Here is a 19022-nt window from a genome sequence, read left to right as displayed (position 1 = left end):
AAATATGATGACAATTACTCATCAAATAGAGCATATCAATAAAGAGTTGGAAATTAGAAAACCAAGTGGAAAAATTGGAATTGAGTAGTACAATAACTGAAATGAGAAATTCACCAAAAGGGCTCAACAGCATATTTGAGCTGACAGGAGAAAATAACCAGCAAATCTGATGCTAGGTTACTAGAGATTGTCTAATCTGAAGAACAGGGAGGAAAAAGAATCAAGAAACATTAACAAAGCCTCAGAGACCTGTGGGACACCATCAAGCATACCAGTGTACACGTAATAGAAGTCCCAGAAAAAGAAGAGAGGGGGCATTACAAATATTTAACGAAATAATGGCCAAGTCATCCCAAATTGATTTTAAAAAAACCTTAATCTACACATTCAAGGAGCTCAGCAAATTCTAAGTGCGATAAACACAGAAAGGTTCATACCTAGAACATCATAGGCAAACTGTTGAAAGCCAGACAAAGTGAGAATCTTTAAAGCAAAAAGAGAAAAATGGGGACCTCCCTGGTGGTCCAGTGGTTAAGAATCTGCCTTCCAATGCACGGTCGCAAATAAACCCGTGCGCGCCACAATTACTAAACTTGCGCGCCTCAATTAAAGAGCCTGTGTGCAGCAAACTACAGAGCCCACGCACTCTGGAACCCGCACACCACAACTACAGAGCCCATGCACTCTGAGCCTGAGGTTCACAACTAAAGAAGAGAAAACCCTCACGCCACAACTAGAGAGAAGCCCGCGTGCCACAATGAAGAGCCCACACACCACAATGAAAGATCCCACGTGCCTCAACGAAGATCCTGTCTGCTGCAACCAAGACCTTAAAAATAAATAAATTAATTAAAAAATTTAAAAAGAGAGAGAGAGAAAATTGACTAATCACAATCAAAGGAGACTCATTTAGAACAGGGGAACCACAGTAAATTTTAACAGGTCACTTCTTATCAGAAACAGCAGAAGCAGAAGGCAATGGGATGATATATTCAAAGTGCTGAAAGAATAATACTGCTAACCAAGGATTCTATATCCAGTAAAACTATTCTTCAAAAATAACCAGCAAACTTGATGCTAGATTACTAGAAGGTAAGACATCCATTCCCTGAAGTAACACTCTTCCCAAAGTAGCATGCATGTACAACTCTCACAACCAGCATTATTGCATGTTTTTAAACATTTCTCTAAATGCATTACAAAATGTCTATCACATCCATTACCTAAAATAATAGTCTTCTCAAAGTAGTATGCGTGTAAGAGGGTGAGTCAAAAATTATTCGCACTCTGGCTTTAGAATTTACAGAAGCTTTAATACAACTGCTGTGTGGATAATTTTTGAGTCACCCTCGTACAACTCTTATAACCATCCTTATTGTGTGTGTTTTTAAACACTTCTCTAAATGTATTACAGAAGAGCTGTTATATCCACTCACTGAAATAACACTCCTCTCAAAGTAGCTTGCAGTGAACACTCATATATCCATAGTTAATACATGTATTTTTAAACACTTCTCTAAATGCATTCAGAACGTCTGACACATCCATTCACTGAAGTAAGTACATTCTCCTCAAAGTAGCATGCATGTACAACTCATTTGTTTTAAATGAAGGTAAGAAGTAGTACATACCAACAGCAAGTAAGCATATGAGAAGACACTCAATATCACTTGTCATTAGAGAATTGAAATTACAATGAAATATTAACACATCTATTAAAATAGCTAAAAAAAAAATACCAAATGCTAGTAAGGATTTAGAGTAACAGGAACTCTTGTTTATTGCTGGTGGGAATGAAAAATGGTACAGATACTTGAGAAGATAGTTTGGCAGTTTCTTACAAAATTACTTACAAAATAATGTAGTCTTATATGATTCAGCAATCATGCTTCTAGGTATTTATCCAATTAACTTGAAAACCTATGTCCACACAAAAAAACTTGCATGAGAATTTTTATAGTAGCTTTATTCTTAATCACCAAAACCTGGAAGCAGCCAAAATGTCCTTCAATAGGGAGATAAACAAACTGTGGTACAGCTATACAATTGAATATCATTCAGCAATAAAAAGAAATAATCTATTAAGCCACCAAAAGATATAGAGGAAACTTAAATGTGTATTGCTAAGAGATAGAAACCTGTCTGGAAAAGCTACATACTACATAATTCCAATTATATGATATTCTTGACAAGTCAAAACTACAGGGACACTAAAAAAACAGTGATTGCCAGAGTCTTGGAGAGAGAGGGGAAAGATTAAATACAGGGGATTTTTAGGATGGAGAAAGTATTCTGTAAAATACTGTAATGGTGGATACATGACAATATACATTTGTGAAACCCCATAGAACTCTACAGCACAGACAGTGAAAGCAATAGGCAAATTTAAAAAAATAACCGTGTAGAAGGTAAGGGGATCCCAGGAAGGAATTGAGACTGTGATAGGAGAATCTAACTGTATTAGAAATGTATGACCCTACCTCACTGAAAGAAATGGCAGGGCTGGGGAAGGGGGAGAGTTGTTGACCTAAGTAACTGGAAATGAAAGGATTCTGTAAGATCAAGGCAAAAGGAACTACATGTAAGGGCTGTACTCTAGTTGATAAGTTGTTTCCCAAGGGGGTATGGGTTAATAATCCTGATACTGCTATACATGTATACTGGAAGTGAACCATTAATTAAATGGGTGGCAGATGATAGGAATAGGTTCCTCTATGTTTGGGTAGCAATTTGCCCATAAGCAAGAGGAGGGAGGTGGAATGATCCATGTGATGATGAATTAGAGACATTAAGAACTCATGTTTAGCTTAATGTAGTTACAGATGATAATATACATAAATGTTTATAGATATGTGTATGTTCATGGGTCAGTGCACACACACATGTGGTTTTGCTCTGTCAGATGAGACGGCTGAACAGAGATGACATCCTAGTAGCAATGACCACTCGTAGCAACCAGATCTTGGTTTTTAATAGTATTCTCCAATAAAAGGAACCAGAAGTCCTTGGAGAAATGGCCGGTTCTAGAACTGGGGCAGGAAATATTCAAGATGAACCTGAAGCATCTTGTAAGTACTAGAAAGTAAGGAAGTACTTTAAAAAAAAAAAAAGATAAGAGAATAAACCACATTGATGGGGGTATGTCAAAGGGGCACAAGAAGCAACTGAGGGACTTCCTAGGTGGCGCAGTGGTTAAGAATCCACCTGCCAGTGCAGGGGACATGGGTTGGATCCCTGCTCCGGGAAGATCCCACATGCCACAGAGCAACTAAGCCTGTGCGCCACAACTATTGAGACTGTGCTCCGCAACAAGAGAAGCCACTGCAATGAGAAGCCTGCGCACCACAGTGAAGAGTAGTTCCCCACTCTCCACAACTAGAGAAAGCCCGTGTGCAGCAACGAAGACCCAATGCAGCCAATAAATTTAATTAATTAATTAATTTAAAAAAAGAATCAGCTGAAAGAGGTCCTGATGGTCAAAGCTGGAACTTGAGTGAGAAAATAAAGTAGTATTAGATTCTAACACAAAGTATTAAATATCTATGAGTTCATTTTGATGCAAATAAATAAATAGGGGATAAGAGACAAACTCAGGTGCTTAAAAGCTTCAAATAATTTATGTAGATACTCCACACTAGAGCGGGGGGAGCATAACCCCCATTCCTGAAATGTGGGCTGCGCATATAGACTTCCTTTTAAAGAGCACAGTGTGGAGACTGAGGAAAAAGAGTAACTTTGCAGTGGAGAAACCTGATAAGCACTATTTTAGTTAGGTGACTGAGGTCAGCACTGAGTCATAAGTCATTTGATAATATGTACCCTTGGAATGATATTGTGACAATGGTACTTTACCCCTGTGATCTTTCTCCCCAGATGCTATAGCCCCAGGGTAAATATGAGAAAGACATCTGACAAATTCCAATAGAGGAGCATCTTACAATACACCTGACTGGTACTCCTCAAACCTGTCAGGAGCATCAAACACAAGGAAAAATCTGAGAAACTGTCACAGACAAGAAAGCCTAAGGAGACATGACAACTCAATGTAATCTGGTACCCTGGATGAGGTCCTGAAACAGAAAAAGGGCATTAGGAAAAAACAAGGAATCATTAATAAATTACAAACTTTAGTTAATAATGTCTCAATTTTGGTTTGTTAACTATAACAAATGCATCATACTAATGTAAATATTAATAATAAAATATGGTGAAATATATGGAAGTTTATTATTTTCTCAATTTTTCTCTAAATCTAAAACTGCCTTAAAAAATGAATGTGAGGGGGACTTCCTAGGTGGCACAGTGGTTGAGAATCCACCTGCCAATGCAGGGGACATGGGTTTGATCCCTGCTCCGGGAGGATTCCGCATACCACAGAGCAACTAAGCCTGTGTGCCACAACTATTGAGCCTGTGCCTTAGAGCCCATGAGCTACAACTATTGAGCCCATGTGCCACAACTACTGATGCCCACATGCCTAGAGCCCATGCTCCACAAACAAGAGAAACCACCACAGTGAGGAGCCCGTGCGCCATAATGAAGAGTAGCCTCCGCTCGCTGCAACTAGAGAAAGCCAGTGTGCAGCATTGAAGACCCAACACAGCCAATAAATTAATTAATTAATTTAAAAAAAAAGAATGTGAAGGACTTCCCTGGAAGCACAGTGGTTAAGAATCTGCCTACCAGTGCAGGGGACACAGGTTTCAAGCCCTGGTCCAGGAAGATCCCACATGCTGCAGAGCAACTAAGCCTGTGAGCCACAATTACTGAGCTTGTGCTCTAGAGCCCATGAGCCACAACTACTGAGCCCATTTGCCACAACTACTGAAGCCAGCATGCCTAGAGCCTGTGCTCAGCAACAAGAGAAGCCACTGTAATGAGGAGCCCGAGCACCACAATGAAGAGTAGCCCCCACTCACTGCAACTAGAGAAAGCCCACACACAGCAACAAAGACCCAACACAGCCAATAAATAAAAAATAAATCAATTAATTTAAAAAAAGATGGTCAATTAAGAGGCTTAATCATTAAAAAAAAAAAGGTGAAATGAAGACATTCCTAGATAAGCAAAGATTTGTTGCTGGTAGACCAGCCTTACAAGACAGTGTAAAGAAGTCTTTCAGGTCAAAAGCAAATGAGGAATTCCCTGGTGGCACAGTGGTTAAGAATCCACTTGCCAATCAGGGGACAGGGTTCAATCCCTGGTCAGGGAACTAAGATTCCACATGCCATGGAGCAACTAAGCCCACGAGCCACTGAGTCCACATGCCAGGACTACTGAAGCTTGTGTACCTAGAGCCCGTGCTCCACAACAAGAGAAGCCAGCACACTGAGTAGCCCGCACACCACAATGAAGAGTAGCCCCCATTCGCTGCAACTAGAGAAAGCCTGTGCACAGCAACAAAGACCCAACGCAGCCTATAAATAAATGAGTTAATTAATAAAAAAAAAAAGAAAGAAAGAAAATGACACCAGCGGATAATGCAATTTCACACAAAGAAATAAAGAGCACCAGTATATGTAGGTAAATAAAAAAGACAGTAAAAATTTTTTTTCTTTTTCCTTAGTCAACTAAAAAGACAATCATATAAAACAATAATTATAAAACTATATTGTTGGGCTTATAATGCATAAATATATAATATATATGATGAAGCACAAAGGAGGGAAAGAGAATGGAGCTTTTGAAGCAAAGATTCTATATTTTACTGGAATTAAGTTAGTACTAATCTGAAGCAGATTGTGGTAATTTAAGGTGTATACTACAATTCCTAGAACAGCCACTAAGAAAATTACTCCAGAAACGTAAGAAAAAATGGAATTAAAAGGTACACTAGAAAACATCTGTTTAACACAGAAAGCAATAAAAGAATAGAAGAAAAAAAAAGATATATCAGACAAATGGAAAACAGCAAAATAGCAGTTATATATCCAAGCATATCAATAATTACATTAAATATGAATTAATTAAACACTCCAGTCAAAAGTCAGAGATTGACAGGTTGTATTAAAAAAAAAAACCCACAAGATTAAACTATAAGCAACACAGATTCAATCTTGTAAATCTGAAGAAAGTGAGAGGTTCTGTGAATTGATCTAAAAAACTACTGAAAAATTCTGGAGTAACTGAAGGTGAGAGGTTCTGGAATATGTCTGTGTGTGTTGGAGGTGGGATTCTCAACCTTGACACTCTTGACATCTTGGGTCAGGTAATCCTTTGTTGTGTGAAGCTGCCCTGTGTATTGTACAATGTTTACCAGCATTCCTTGCTTCTACTAAATGCCCCTAGTCCTAGCAGCACCTATCCCCCAGTCATAAAAATTAAAAAATGCATCCAGACCCAGACCACCTCCCATGGAAGGCACTGAGAACCATGGATGTAAATGTTCCAACCCATTACCTCTTCCAAAACTTATATCAAGACACATGTATATCCTCTAATTTATTATAAGACAAACATTTTGAGTTAACAAAGTGATTCACTGCAAAGATCAAAAAAAAAAAAAAAAAGATTCAATCTTGCTAAGAGTTACCACAGGGGAACTAGAGAGACTATACTAACATCAGACAAAATAGACTTTATGGCAAAAAAACAAAAACAAAAACAAAAACAAAATGGCTCTAGAGACAACAAAGGACATTTTATAATGATAAAAGTGTCAGTTCATCAGGAAGCTAATACAATTATAAATGTGCATCTAACAACAGAACCTTAAAATACAGGAAGCAAAAAACTGACGAAATTAAAGAGAGACATAACAATGATGGTTGGAGAGTTTAATATCCCACTCTCAAATAATAGATAGAACAACTAGATAGAAAACCAGTGAAGATATATAGAGAAAACTAGAACAACAGTGTAAACCAACTATAAAACACTCCACCTGACAACATCCAAGTATGTATTCTTTTCAAGAATACATGGAGGGCTTCCCTGGTGATGCAGTGGTTAAGAATCCTCCTGCCAATGCAGGGGACACGCGTTCAAGCCATGGTCCGGGAAGATCCCACGTGTTGCGGAGCAGCTAAGCCAGTGTGCCACAACTCTAGAACGTGCGAGCTGCAACCACTGAGCTTTCGTGCTGCAACTACTGAAGCCTGTGCTCCTTGAGCCCGTGCTCTGCAACAAGAGAAGTCACCACAATGAGAAGCCAGCACACCACAACGAAGAGTAACCCCCACTCTCCACAACTAGGGAAAGCCCAAGTGCAGCAACAAGGACCCAATACAGCCAATAAATAAATAAATTTATTTAAAAAAAAAAAGCACACATGGAATACTCTCCAGAATAGATCATATGCTAGGCTATGAAACAAGTCCCAATAAATTTAAAAGGATTAAAGTAATACAAAGTATGTTCCTCAATTGCAATGTGATAGATGGGTAGATACATTATATATCATCTCCTTCTGGCTCTGCTTTCATGTTTGAACACTGACTGATACCAGTTCTTAATACAACACTAAAACCATGATCCATATAAGAAAAAAAAATGATAAATTGAACTTCATCAAAATTAAACACTTTTGGGCTTCAAGGCACCATTAAGAAAATGAAAAGACAAGCCACAGACTAGGAGAAAGCATTTGCAAATCACTTTTCTGATAAAGGACTTGTATCTAGGATATATATGAAACTCTTAAGACTCAATAATAAAAATGGGTAAGTATTTGAATACACATTTCATCAAAGAAAATATAGGAATGACTAATAAGCACATAAAAAAATGTTCAACATCATTAGTCATTAGGGAAATGCAAATGAAAACCACAATGTAATACCACTTCACACCTATTAGAAGATGTGAAAGGCTATAATAAAAAAGACAGACAATAACAAGTGTTGTTGAGGATGTGAAGAAACTGGAACCCTAATACATTGCTGATGGAAACCTAAATGGTGCTGTCACTCAGGAAATCAGTTAACAATTTCTTAAAAAGTTAAACATGAGTTTACCAGCAATGGATAAATAAATGATATAGAAATTCTACTCCTAGGTATCTCCAAAGAGAAATGAAAATTTATGTCCACATAAAAACTTACACCATGTGTGTTCATAGCAGCATTATTCACAAAAGCTAAAAAGTGGGAGCAATGCAAATGTCCATGAACTGGCAAATGGATAAACAAAGTTTGGTATACACAAACAGTGACGTACAATCGGCCATAGAAAGGAAGAAACTAGTGATACATCCTACAACATGGCTGAACCTCAAAAACATTACGCTAAATGAAAGAAACCAGACATAAAAGACTACATAAAATATGATTCCATTGTATGAAATATCCAGGAAAGGCAATCTATTGAGATAAAAAATAGATTCGTGGTTGTCTGGGCTGAGGGTAGGATAATGAGAACTGACTGCAGATGGGCTTGAGGGATCTTTGGGGAATAATAAAAATGTTCCAAAGTTAGATTGTGGTGATAGTTGCACAACTCTAAGTATATTAAAAGTCATTGAATTGTACAGTTAGGGTGGGTAAATTTTATGGTATATAAATTACACCTCAATAAAGCTCTTTTTTAGAAAAAGTCAAACCTGTTACCAATATCTTAGAGCACTCTTACCTGTTTTTTTCTTTTGTTTTTTCTTTTCTTCAAGCAAAGATGTACTAAATTTGCTCAGTAGCTTGACATTGCTCTCAATAGCTTTGAATGTTTCTGGTAACATCTCCATTTGTGCTCTACAGTGGTGGCGTTCATCAATATCGACTGCAGTCATCTCAGACAAAATGACATCTTGAAGGGGGCAAAAAAATTACTTTTGTGAAGAAAAATAAATAACTATAAACATACAGGCTTATAATATTGGCTATGTACTCAATATTGTAGTATTGGGAAATATAGGTATCTCGTACTTATTTCTATTCTGGGGCTTTTCTCTATGAAGAAATGAAAAAAGAAGAGACTTGGAATAGAAGGCTGAACAGGAATTCTTGGACATGAAAATATGGTTAAAATATGGTTAAAAGGTGTCTAATCGATTTAGGTCCCTGATTTCAGGGATGGAGGTATCTAAAATGTGAACATGTGCTTTAATATTGAGGATCTAAACCCCAATTAACTCCTTTGGTAAGTTTTCTAGTATTTTATAACCCTTGTTACATGAGATTTCTTGTAACTAAATGAAATTTCTCTTTTTTGTGTTCTTAGCTTATTCATTCTTTCATTCAACCAGCGTCTCCTCTGTCATGTACTGTTCTAGATCCTGAAGATAGATACAGCATTGAATAAAACAAATTTCCTGACTTCATAACTATTTACATTCTAGTGAAAGGAGACAGACAAAAAATTAAAAAAAAAACACACATTAATTATAAGGTATGTCAGACAGTAAGAAATGCTATAGACAAAAATAGAGTAAACAATAATGGACAGTGCCAGAGGGTAGAGATTGAGGATAGAGAAGGGGGGTAGAGAATGGTCAGAGGACACCTCATTTTAAAGTGAGGTATAAGCAGAGAATGAGTCATGTGACTCCCTGGTGGAAAGTGTTCCAGGCAAGGAATCCAGAAGCATAAGGACACTGCAAGGGAGCATGCTGGCATGCTTGAAGAAAAGCAAGGCCAGCATAGCTGGTACTAAGGGAGCAAGCTTATATTTTCCTTATTTTATTCTTCCTAGAACAGAGAGCAACTGTTCTCTAACTAACCACCTTAGTCTTTTCTTGTTTAGTCTTCTTCTAATCCTTCAAAATTTACTTATAATTCTCTTCTCTAGCTTTTTCATTAACTTTATTTTTTTTTAATTTTTTCATCTTTATTGGAGTATAATTGCTTTACAGTATTGTGTTAAGTTTCTGCTGTACAACAAAGTAAATCAGCTATATGTATACGTATATCCCCATATCCCCTCCCCCTTGAGCCTCTCTCCCACCCTCCCTATCCCACCCCTTTAGGTCTTCACAAAGGATCGAGTTGATCTCCCTGTCCACTAGCTATTTTACATTTGGTAGTATGTATGTGCCAATCACTTCTGGAAACTTACTCCATTCTCCCAGCCAGGCCAGAATGTAGGCAAGAGTCTTTTCTTTAACTTCAGCAGTCTTAGCACAAGCAACTATTTTCTCCAGCAAACCTGCTCTCCTTTTCTTATATTCTGTAAGGGATATTTTCCTTCCAGAGTGCATATTCTCATCCATAGTGTAGCGATTTATTATCTGCTGCACATTCTGCATTATGTTACCCAGCTTCATATTAATGTCCTATAAGAATAAGAAGGGGGAATATATTAATAAATCTTCTGTTTGACAATAAGCTTTGATCACCTTTCTTCTTAGAATGTCAGTGAGAAAGACTATAAAGCTGTCTAATCAAAGGCCTGCTATCCTAGTTTGGGTTTTTTGGTTTGTTTGTTTTGGTTTTGGTTTTGGGTTTTTTTGGCCACAGGGCATGTGGGGGTCTTAGTTCCCTGACCAGGGATCAAACCTGTGCCTCTTGCAGTGTAAGCGCAGAGTCTTAACCACTAGATGACCAGGGAAGTCCCCTAATTCTTGTTTTTCTGTGAGTCTCAGATTTTCCTCTTAATTTTTTTTTCTCTGCCTTCATCCTAGCATTGCTATGACATAATGAAAAGAATATTGGGTTTGAAACCATATCTGGATTCCAACTCTAGCTCTCTCATTTAAATGACTTGTAGTAAATCACTTAATTCTAAGCTGCCCAGACTCATCTCATCAAAATAATGATGTTACGTTCACAGTTGATGTGAGACATGTAAGATGTGTGAAATGCTTTATAAACTGTGACTGCTATAAACAAGCTAATCAATTACTAATTAATTAAAGGAAGTTACTTCTTTTTTTTTAATTATCCCTTACACCTGGAAAGCAGCTGTCAGAATATTCCACAACATTACTGTTATTTCATTATTTCCCCTCCTCAAGAATCTATCAGCAAATTTCTTCTGTTCATCACTTTATCCCAGTACTTCTCAGTGGGGGTAATTACTGCCTCATATGTGGCATTTAGGAATTTGTGGAAGCATTTTTGGTTGTAACAATGAAGGAGAGGGAAAATTTATTGTTTTTAGTAAAGGGTGCTAAGGGGGTGCCAGCCCACCTTACACTGCAATGGACAGTATACATATTAAAGAACTGGCCCAATCCTGCATAAATTTTGACGGTATCATGGGATATTCACATAGGTTAAAACAAAAATCTGTTTATAATTATCCGAGCCTAGCAACTTACTCTTTTTAAAGTAAAATCAGAAAATAATTTTTTACCAAGTTTAATTGCTTGCTGAAATTTCCAGGAATGCAAATATTATATAAATCAAAGAAAAATGTTCTTTAGAATTCCTCCGATAAAATTTCACCATTCTGAAACACCATAGTACCAACTATCAATACACTACTGCTAATAGTATGTTGTGCCAGTACAATAAACCTGCATTTGTAGCAGCCTATATTCGTAGCTTTCATATTTATTTTAATTCTACATAAGGATGCAAGCCTCCATCTACTTTTTTAAAAAATTAATGCACGTATTTGTTTATTTATTTATTGGCTGCATTGGGTCTTTGTTGCTGTGTGCCAGCTTCCTCTATTTGTGGAGAGCAGGGGCTACTCTTCAGGGCAGTGTGGTTCTCATTGCAGTGGCTTCTCTTGTTGTGCAGCAGCGGCTCTAGGTGCACGGGCTTCAGTAGTTGTGGTGCACAGGCTTAGTTGCTCTGTGGCATGTGGAATCTTCCCAAACCAGGGATTGAACCCGTGTCCCTTGCAATGGTAAGTGGATTCTTAACCACTGCGCCATCAGGGAAGTCCCTCTATCTACTTCTTTGTTATGACTTCTAGTGAAGTTTGACTTAAAATTTACACATGGAAATGCATGTTGTTATAAATTAGCACTTTTATTTACCCTTACATATTAACTTTTTTAAGTATGAGTATAGATATTTTATCTATGAATTTCATTTCAGAGGAACAAAAGGAATGTTAAAAATATTTTAATAGGGCATGGTAAATCCGATAGATGGAGAACTACTGCTCCATCTTTTTCCAACTTTATCAATTACTCTCTCAATTTGACTTCAGACAATCGGAACTCTCTCTCTACACTCCTTACAATAACAGTAAGATTTGGATTTTGCAAGTCAAATCACCATGACAAAAGAGTAATCAAATGTTACGTGCTGGAATTACTGCAATCAGAAATATGTAATGCAGTTGCACCAAATTAAGTCAAAAATACAGGAAAGCAGAGACAAAGTTTGATAAGCGAGGTGATGAAGAACAGTATTATGAATTAACACATAGCATGGTGATTGAGGAAAAGTATTAACAACTTCTCATAAGTTATCCCAGGAAACTGAAGAGAAAGCAACCCTTCTCAACTCATTCTTTGTTGCCAAAATTACCTGCATACCAAAGTCAGATAAAGATACTAAAACAGGACTTCCCTGGTGGTGCAGTGGTTAAGAATCCAGCTGCCAATGCAGGGGACACGGGTTCGATTCCTGCTCCAGGAAGATCCCACATGCCATGGAGCAACAAAGCCCGTGTGCCGCAACTATTGAGCCTGTGTTCTAGGGCCTGCGAGCCACAACTATTGAGCCCACGTGCCACAAATACTGAAGCCGGCACGCCTAGAGCCCATGCTCAGCAACAGGAGAAGCCACGGCAATGAGGAGCCCACACACCACAACGAAGAGTAGCCTCCGCTCACCGCAACTAGAGAATGCCCGTGTGCAGCAATGAAGACCCAACACAGCCAATAAATAAATAAATAAGTTTATTAAGGAAAAAGATACTAAAACAAAACAAAAACAAAATCAAAAACACACACACACAAAACTACAGACCAACATCTCGTATAGATATTGTTGCAAAAATCCTCAGCAGAACATTAGCAAACAGAATTAAACAGCACATTAATAGAGTTATATACCATGACCATGTGGGATTTATTCCAGGAATGCAAAAATGGTTCACCATGCGCAAATCAATGAATGAAATACACCAAATTAACAAAATGAAGGGAAAAAAATCATATGATCATCTCAAATTGATGCAGAAAAGATACTTAACAAAATTCAACACCATTTCATGATGGAAGTTCTCAACAAAGCAGGTATAGAGGAAACATATCTCAATATAATAAATGCCATATATGACAAGCCCACAGCTAACAACATACTCAAAAGTGAAAATCTGAAATATATTCCTCTAAGACTAGGAACAATGCAAGGGTGCCCACTCTCACCAATTCTATTCAACATATTGTTGGAAGTTCTAGCCAGAGTAATTAGGCAAGAAAAATAAAGACATCCAAGTTGGAAAGGAGGAAATATTATATTTGTTTGCAAATATATTTGTATTGCATTATATTTCTATGTATGTAGAAAACTGTAAAGATTCCATCAAAAAAAACAAAACAAAACAAAACCTGTTAGAACAAATAAATGAATTCAGCAAAGTTGCAAGATACCAAATCACACACAAAAATGTTTAATTTTCTATATACTAATAATGAACTATCAGAAAGAGAAATTAAGAAACTAATCCCATTTACAATTGCATCAAAAAGAAAAAAATACCTGAGAATGAATTTAACCAAGAAGGTGAAAGACCTGTGTACTGGAAACTACAAGACATTAATGAAAGAAATTGAAGAATACACAAATAAATGGAAAAGTATTTCATGTTCATACATTGGGAGAATTAATACTGTTAAAATGTCTATATACTCAAAGCAATCCACAGACAATGCAATTCATTTCAAAATTCCAATGACATTTTTTACAGAAGTAGAACAAAAAACCCTAAAATTTGTATGGAATTATAAAAGACCCTGAATAACTAAAGCAATATTGAGAAAGAAGACCAAAGCTGGAGACATCAAGCTCCCTGATTTCAAATAATATTACAAAGATATGGAAATTTAAAACAGTATGGTATTGGCATAAAAACAGACACATACATCAATGGAACAGAAAAGAGAGCCCAGAAATAAACCCACGCATACGAGGGTGAGTCCAAAAATTATCCACACTCTGGTTATATTAAAACTTCTATAAATTCTACAGCCAGAGTGAGGATAATTTTTGACTCACCCTCATACATATGGTCAATTTATGACAAAGGAACCAAGAATATACAATGGGGAGAAGACAGTTTTTTCAATATATGGTGCTGGGAAAATTGGACAGCCACATACAAAAGAATGAAACTGGATTTCTATCTTACACCATACATAAAAATTAACTCAAAATGGATGAAAGATTTGAATGTAAAACCTGAAATTATAAAAATTCCAGAAGAAAATATAGGTAGTAATCTCCTTTACATTGCTCTTGGTGATAAATTTTTGGACTTGACACCAATAGGAAAGGTGATAAAAGCAAAAATAAACAAGTGGAACTACAGCAAAATAAAAGGTTTTGCATAGGGACTTCCCTGGTGGCACAGTGGTTAAGAATCTGCCTCCTAATGCAGGGGACATGGGTTCTATCTGGGAAGATCCCACATGCAGTGGAGCAACTAAGCCCATGTGCCACAGCTACTAAAGCCTGCACACCTAAAGCCTGTGCTCCACAGCGAACAGTAGCCCCTGCTCACCACAACTAGAGAAAGCCCACACAGCAATAAAGACCCAACACAGCCAAAAAAAAGACAAAAGAAGAGAAAAAAAATATGGTATAATACATACATTGAAACGTTATTCAGCCTTATAAAGGAAGGAAATTCTGACACATGGTACATGGAAGAACCTGAAATAAGCCAATCATAAAAAACAAATATTGTGTGATTTCACTAATATGAGGCATCTAGAATGCTTGAATTTATAGAAACAAGTAAAATGATGGTTTCCAGAGACAAGAGGGAAGAGGGAAATAAGGTATTGCCGTTTAACAGGCATAGAGTTTTAGTTTTGCAAGATGAAAAAGTTCTGAGAGAATTCCCTGGCAGTCCGGTGTTTAAGACTCCATGCTATCACTGCTGAAGGCCACACGACGCAGCCAAAATAAAAAAAAGATGAAAAAGTTCTAGAGGTTGATTGCACAACAATGTGATTATACTTAAAACTATTGAACAGTATACTTAAAAATGGTTAATTGGTAAAATTTATGTTAAGTGTATTCTACCACAATTAAAACTAGATAAAAATATTTTTTAATTTAAAAAAGGAGCAGTCAGATGGTAGGTGCTGGAAATATTGCAGTCAGAAACAGATGATCCAATTGCAGCAAATAAATTTTCAGGTATACTGGAGAGCAGAGACACTCCTTGCTGGGTCAAGTGATGAAGAATAGCATCACTGACTAACCAGCTGCTCATAAATTCTTCCAGACTGAAGAGGAAAGAACATTTCCCAACTTATTCTTTGAAGTCAGCATTACCCTGGTACCAAAACCAAACAAAGACATAAGAAAATAAACTATATATCAACACTTTTTATGGACACAGTCACAAAAATGCTTAACAGAGTATTAGAAATTAAATAAAATGATGTGCTAAAAAGACAACATTATGAACAAGTGGGATTTATTCCTAAAGCATAAGACTGATCCAAAACTGGAAAATTAATAAATGTAAATCACCATATCAACAGTCTAAACAAGAAAAACATACGATCATCTCAATAGATGCAGAAAAAGCAGTTGACAAAATTCAACATTCATTAATGATTTTTTAAATAAATTTATTTATTTATTTATTTATTGGATGTGTTGGGTCTTCATTGCTACACGCGGGCTTTCTCTAGTTGTGGTGTGAGGGCTTCTCATTGAGGTGGCTTCTCTTGTTGCTGAGCATGGGCTCTAGGCACTCAGGCTTCAGTAGTTGTGGCACATGGGCTCAATAGTTGTGACTCGCAGGCTCTAGAGCTCAGGCTCAGTAGTTGTGACACACAGGCTTAGTAGCTCTGTGGCATGTGGGATCCTCCCAGACCGGGTCTCAAACCCATGTCCCTTGCATTGGCAGGTGGATTCTTAACTACTGTGCCACCAGGGAAGCACCTCATTCATGATTTTTTTAAAAGTTCAATAACAAACTAGGAATAGAAGATAACTTCCCCAACGTGATGAAAAATATTTACAAAAACTTTATAGCTAGCATTATACTTAATGGTGAAAGTCTGAATTACTCTAAGGATTCACTTTTCTTTCTTTCTTTCTCTTTCTTTCTTTCTTTCTTTCTTTCTTTCTTTCTTTCTTTCTTTCTTTCTTTCTTTCTTTCTTTCTCTCTCTCTCTCTCTCTCTCTCTCTCTCCCCCTCTCTCTCTCTCGCTCTTTCTTTCTTTCTTTCTTTCTCATTTATTTTTGGCTGCATTTGGTCTTCATTGCTGCTCACAAGCTTTCTCTAGTTGTAGTGAGTAGGGGCTGCTCTTCGTGGCCGTGTGCTAGCTTCTCATTGCAGTGGCTTCTCTTGTTGTGGAGCACAGGCTCTATGCAAGTGGGCTTCAGTAGTTGCAGCATGTGGGTTCAGTAGTTGTGGCTCACAGGCTCTAGAGTGCAGGCTCAGTAGGTAGTTGTGGCACATGGACTTAGTTGCCCCATGGCATGTGGGATCTTCCTGGACCAGGGATCAAACCCATGTCTCCTGCCTTAGCAGGTGGATTCTTAACCACTGTGCCACCAGGGAAGTCCCTAAGGATTCATTTTTATTCAATCTTGTATTAATGTTCTACCCAATGCAATTAGGTAAGAAAAGGAAATAAAAGAATATTGCTTGGAAAGGGAGAAATAAAAGGTTTCTATTTAAAGACCAAAACAAAACAAAAACAAAACAAAAATCAAACAAAAAACTGTGTAAAAACTCCCAAAGAATCTATAAAACAAAAATCTGCCACTATACAAAAATCAAAATCATATTTCTTAGGGACTTCCCTGGTGGTCCAGTGGTTAAGAACATGCCCTCCAATGCAGAGGACGTGAGCTTGATCCCTGGTCAGGGAACTAAGATCCCACATGCCATGGAGTAACTAAGCATGCCATGGGACAACTAAACCTGCATGCCACAACTACAGAGCCCATGTGCTCTGGAGCCCATGCACCACAACTAGAGAGAAGCCCAAGTGCCACAACATAAGATCCCACGTGCCATAACTAACACCCAGTGCAGCCATAAATAAATAAATAAATTTAAAAAAACAATTAAACATCATTTCCCATTTTAAAAAATAATATTTATATACATTAGCAATAAACAATTTGAAATTGAAATTTAATAAAACAGTACCATTTGCAATTACACTAAAAACATGAAATAAGTACAAATCTAACAAGATAAGTGCAAGGTCTGTACATTGAAAATTACAAAACATTAATGAAAGAAATCAAAGAAGATCTAAATAAATAACGACAATTCTAAGCACAGACAAGGATGTAGAACAACTGGAACTCTTATACTTTCCCAGTGGCAGTGCAAATTTGTAAAGCCATTTACGATAATAGTTTGGCAGTTTCTTGTTAATGTATGCTACCATAGGATCTAGGAATATTGTTCCTAAGTATTTAGCCAAGAGATGAAAACTTATGTTTATACAAGAATTTATACATGAATGTTTGTAATGACTTTGCTCATAATTGTTCCAAACTGAAGTATCCTTCAACCAGTGAATGCATACTTTATGCTAAGACAGATTCAAATGTCATAGGGTATGATTCCATTTGTATGGCATTCAGGAAAGGGAAAACTATAAGGACAGAAAGCTAATGGCTTCAGGGGGCTATCAGCCAGGGAGGGGTTGGCCGCAAATAAAAGGGCATAAGGGGATTTTTCGAGCAGATAGAGCTGTTTTAAATCTGAATTCTGATGGTGATTACACATCTGTATGTCTTTGTCAAAACTCTTGAACAGTACACCGAAAAGGGTGAATTTTACCTTAATTAAAAAAAAAAAAAAAAGGTACAGGGTGTAGATTCAGACTACCTAGGTTTGATTCCAGGAACCACCATGTATAATAACTATGACCTTTAGGCAAGCCTCAAATAGTTTCAATTTCCCATCCATGAAATGGGATTAATAGTAATACCTATCCATGCTGAATTATCACAGGGATTAAATGAGATAATCTGATGATAAACTTTTACCATAGGTAATACAGGTAAACAGTTTAGATGCTACCACGTTATTAAGTGTTTACTATGTGCCACAGGGGTGAAAGGGTCAAAGTAAGAAGGTGGGTAGAGAAAGCATCATAACCTGGAGCAGGATAGAATGTGAGAAGCAGATAATAACAATAGCAAAATGAACACAGTGTAAGTATTCTCCAGTTCAAGAAACAGAAAATCTTTAAAGGCTCCTGTGTTCCCCATATCAGTTGCATCCCCTTCCCAATGCCCAGAGATAAATACTGTCCTGAATTTTAGTCTCTGTACTTTTAATGCTGTAGTAAACTGAATGATGTCCCATCCCCAAAGATATTGTTGCTGAACACAAGTGAGGTCACACTGAAATGTCAGCATTTGATGCAGAGAAAGGTTTATTGCAGGGCCAAGCAAGGAGAATGGGTGGCTCCTGCTCAGAAACCCAGAACTCTCCAATGGTTTTGGGGGAGAAGTTTTTACAGGCAAAATTGGGGGTGAGGGCTGTAGGGTGTGTGACTTTCTTCTGATTAGGTTGGTGGTGAGGTAAATGGGTGATGGTCTAGGAATCTTGTGCTCAGCCTGAAGTTACCAACCTCCACCTGGTTGAAGGCTTTAGTACCTGCAGAAGAGCTCAAAGGTATTGTTATGCATATTCCTTGTAGAGGAACCAGGACCCTGCCCCAAGGCTGCAATGTTGTTCCTTGACTGCTCCACCCTTGTTTCTTTTTTTTTAAATAAATTATTTATTTATTTATTTTATTGGCTGTGTTGAGTCTTTTTTTGCTGTGCATGGGCTTTCTTTAGTTGCGGTGAGCAGGGGCTACTCTTCATTGTGGTGTGTGGGCTCCTCATTGCCATGGCTTCTCTTGTTGCGGAGCATGGGCTCTAGGCGCATGGGCTTCAGTAGTTGCAGCACATGGGCTCAATAGTTGTGGCGCACGGGCTTAGTTGCCCCACGGCATGTGGGATCTTGCTGGGGCAGGGATCGAAC

At 37.5% G+C, this 19022-nt stretch overlaps 1 protein-coding gene across 1 annotated transcript in view; it reads right to left on the bottom strand.

Moving 5' to 3' along the window:
* The window catches only part of FAM186A (family with sequence similarity 186 member A), an 87278-nt gene that overhangs the window by 35113 nt on the left and 33143 nt on the right, over nucleotides 1-19022 (bottom strand). The window contains exons 2-3 of the mRNA XM_057704169.1: nucleotides 9988-10204; nucleotides 8569-8739 (exon numbers count right to left, since the gene is read on the bottom strand). Of these exons, the coding sequence (XP_057560152.1) occupies nucleotides 8569-8739; nucleotides 9988-10204 (388 nt within the window). The remainder of the gene's footprint in view (nucleotides 1-8568; nucleotides 8740-9987; nucleotides 10205-19022) is intronic.

The sequence above is a fragment of the Hippopotamus amphibius genome, chromosome 12, assembly GCF_030028045.1.
Source record: "Hippopotamus amphibius kiboko isolate mHipAmp2 chromosome 12, mHipAmp2.hap2, whole genome shotgun sequence".
In the NCBI taxonomy this organism is placed as follows: Eukaryota; Metazoa; Chordata; class Mammalia; order Artiodactyla; family Hippopotamidae; genus Hippopotamus; species Hippopotamus amphibius.
The sequence above is the reverse complement of the archived record's forward strand: the minus strand, read 5'-3'. Positions and strand labels throughout refer to the sequence as shown.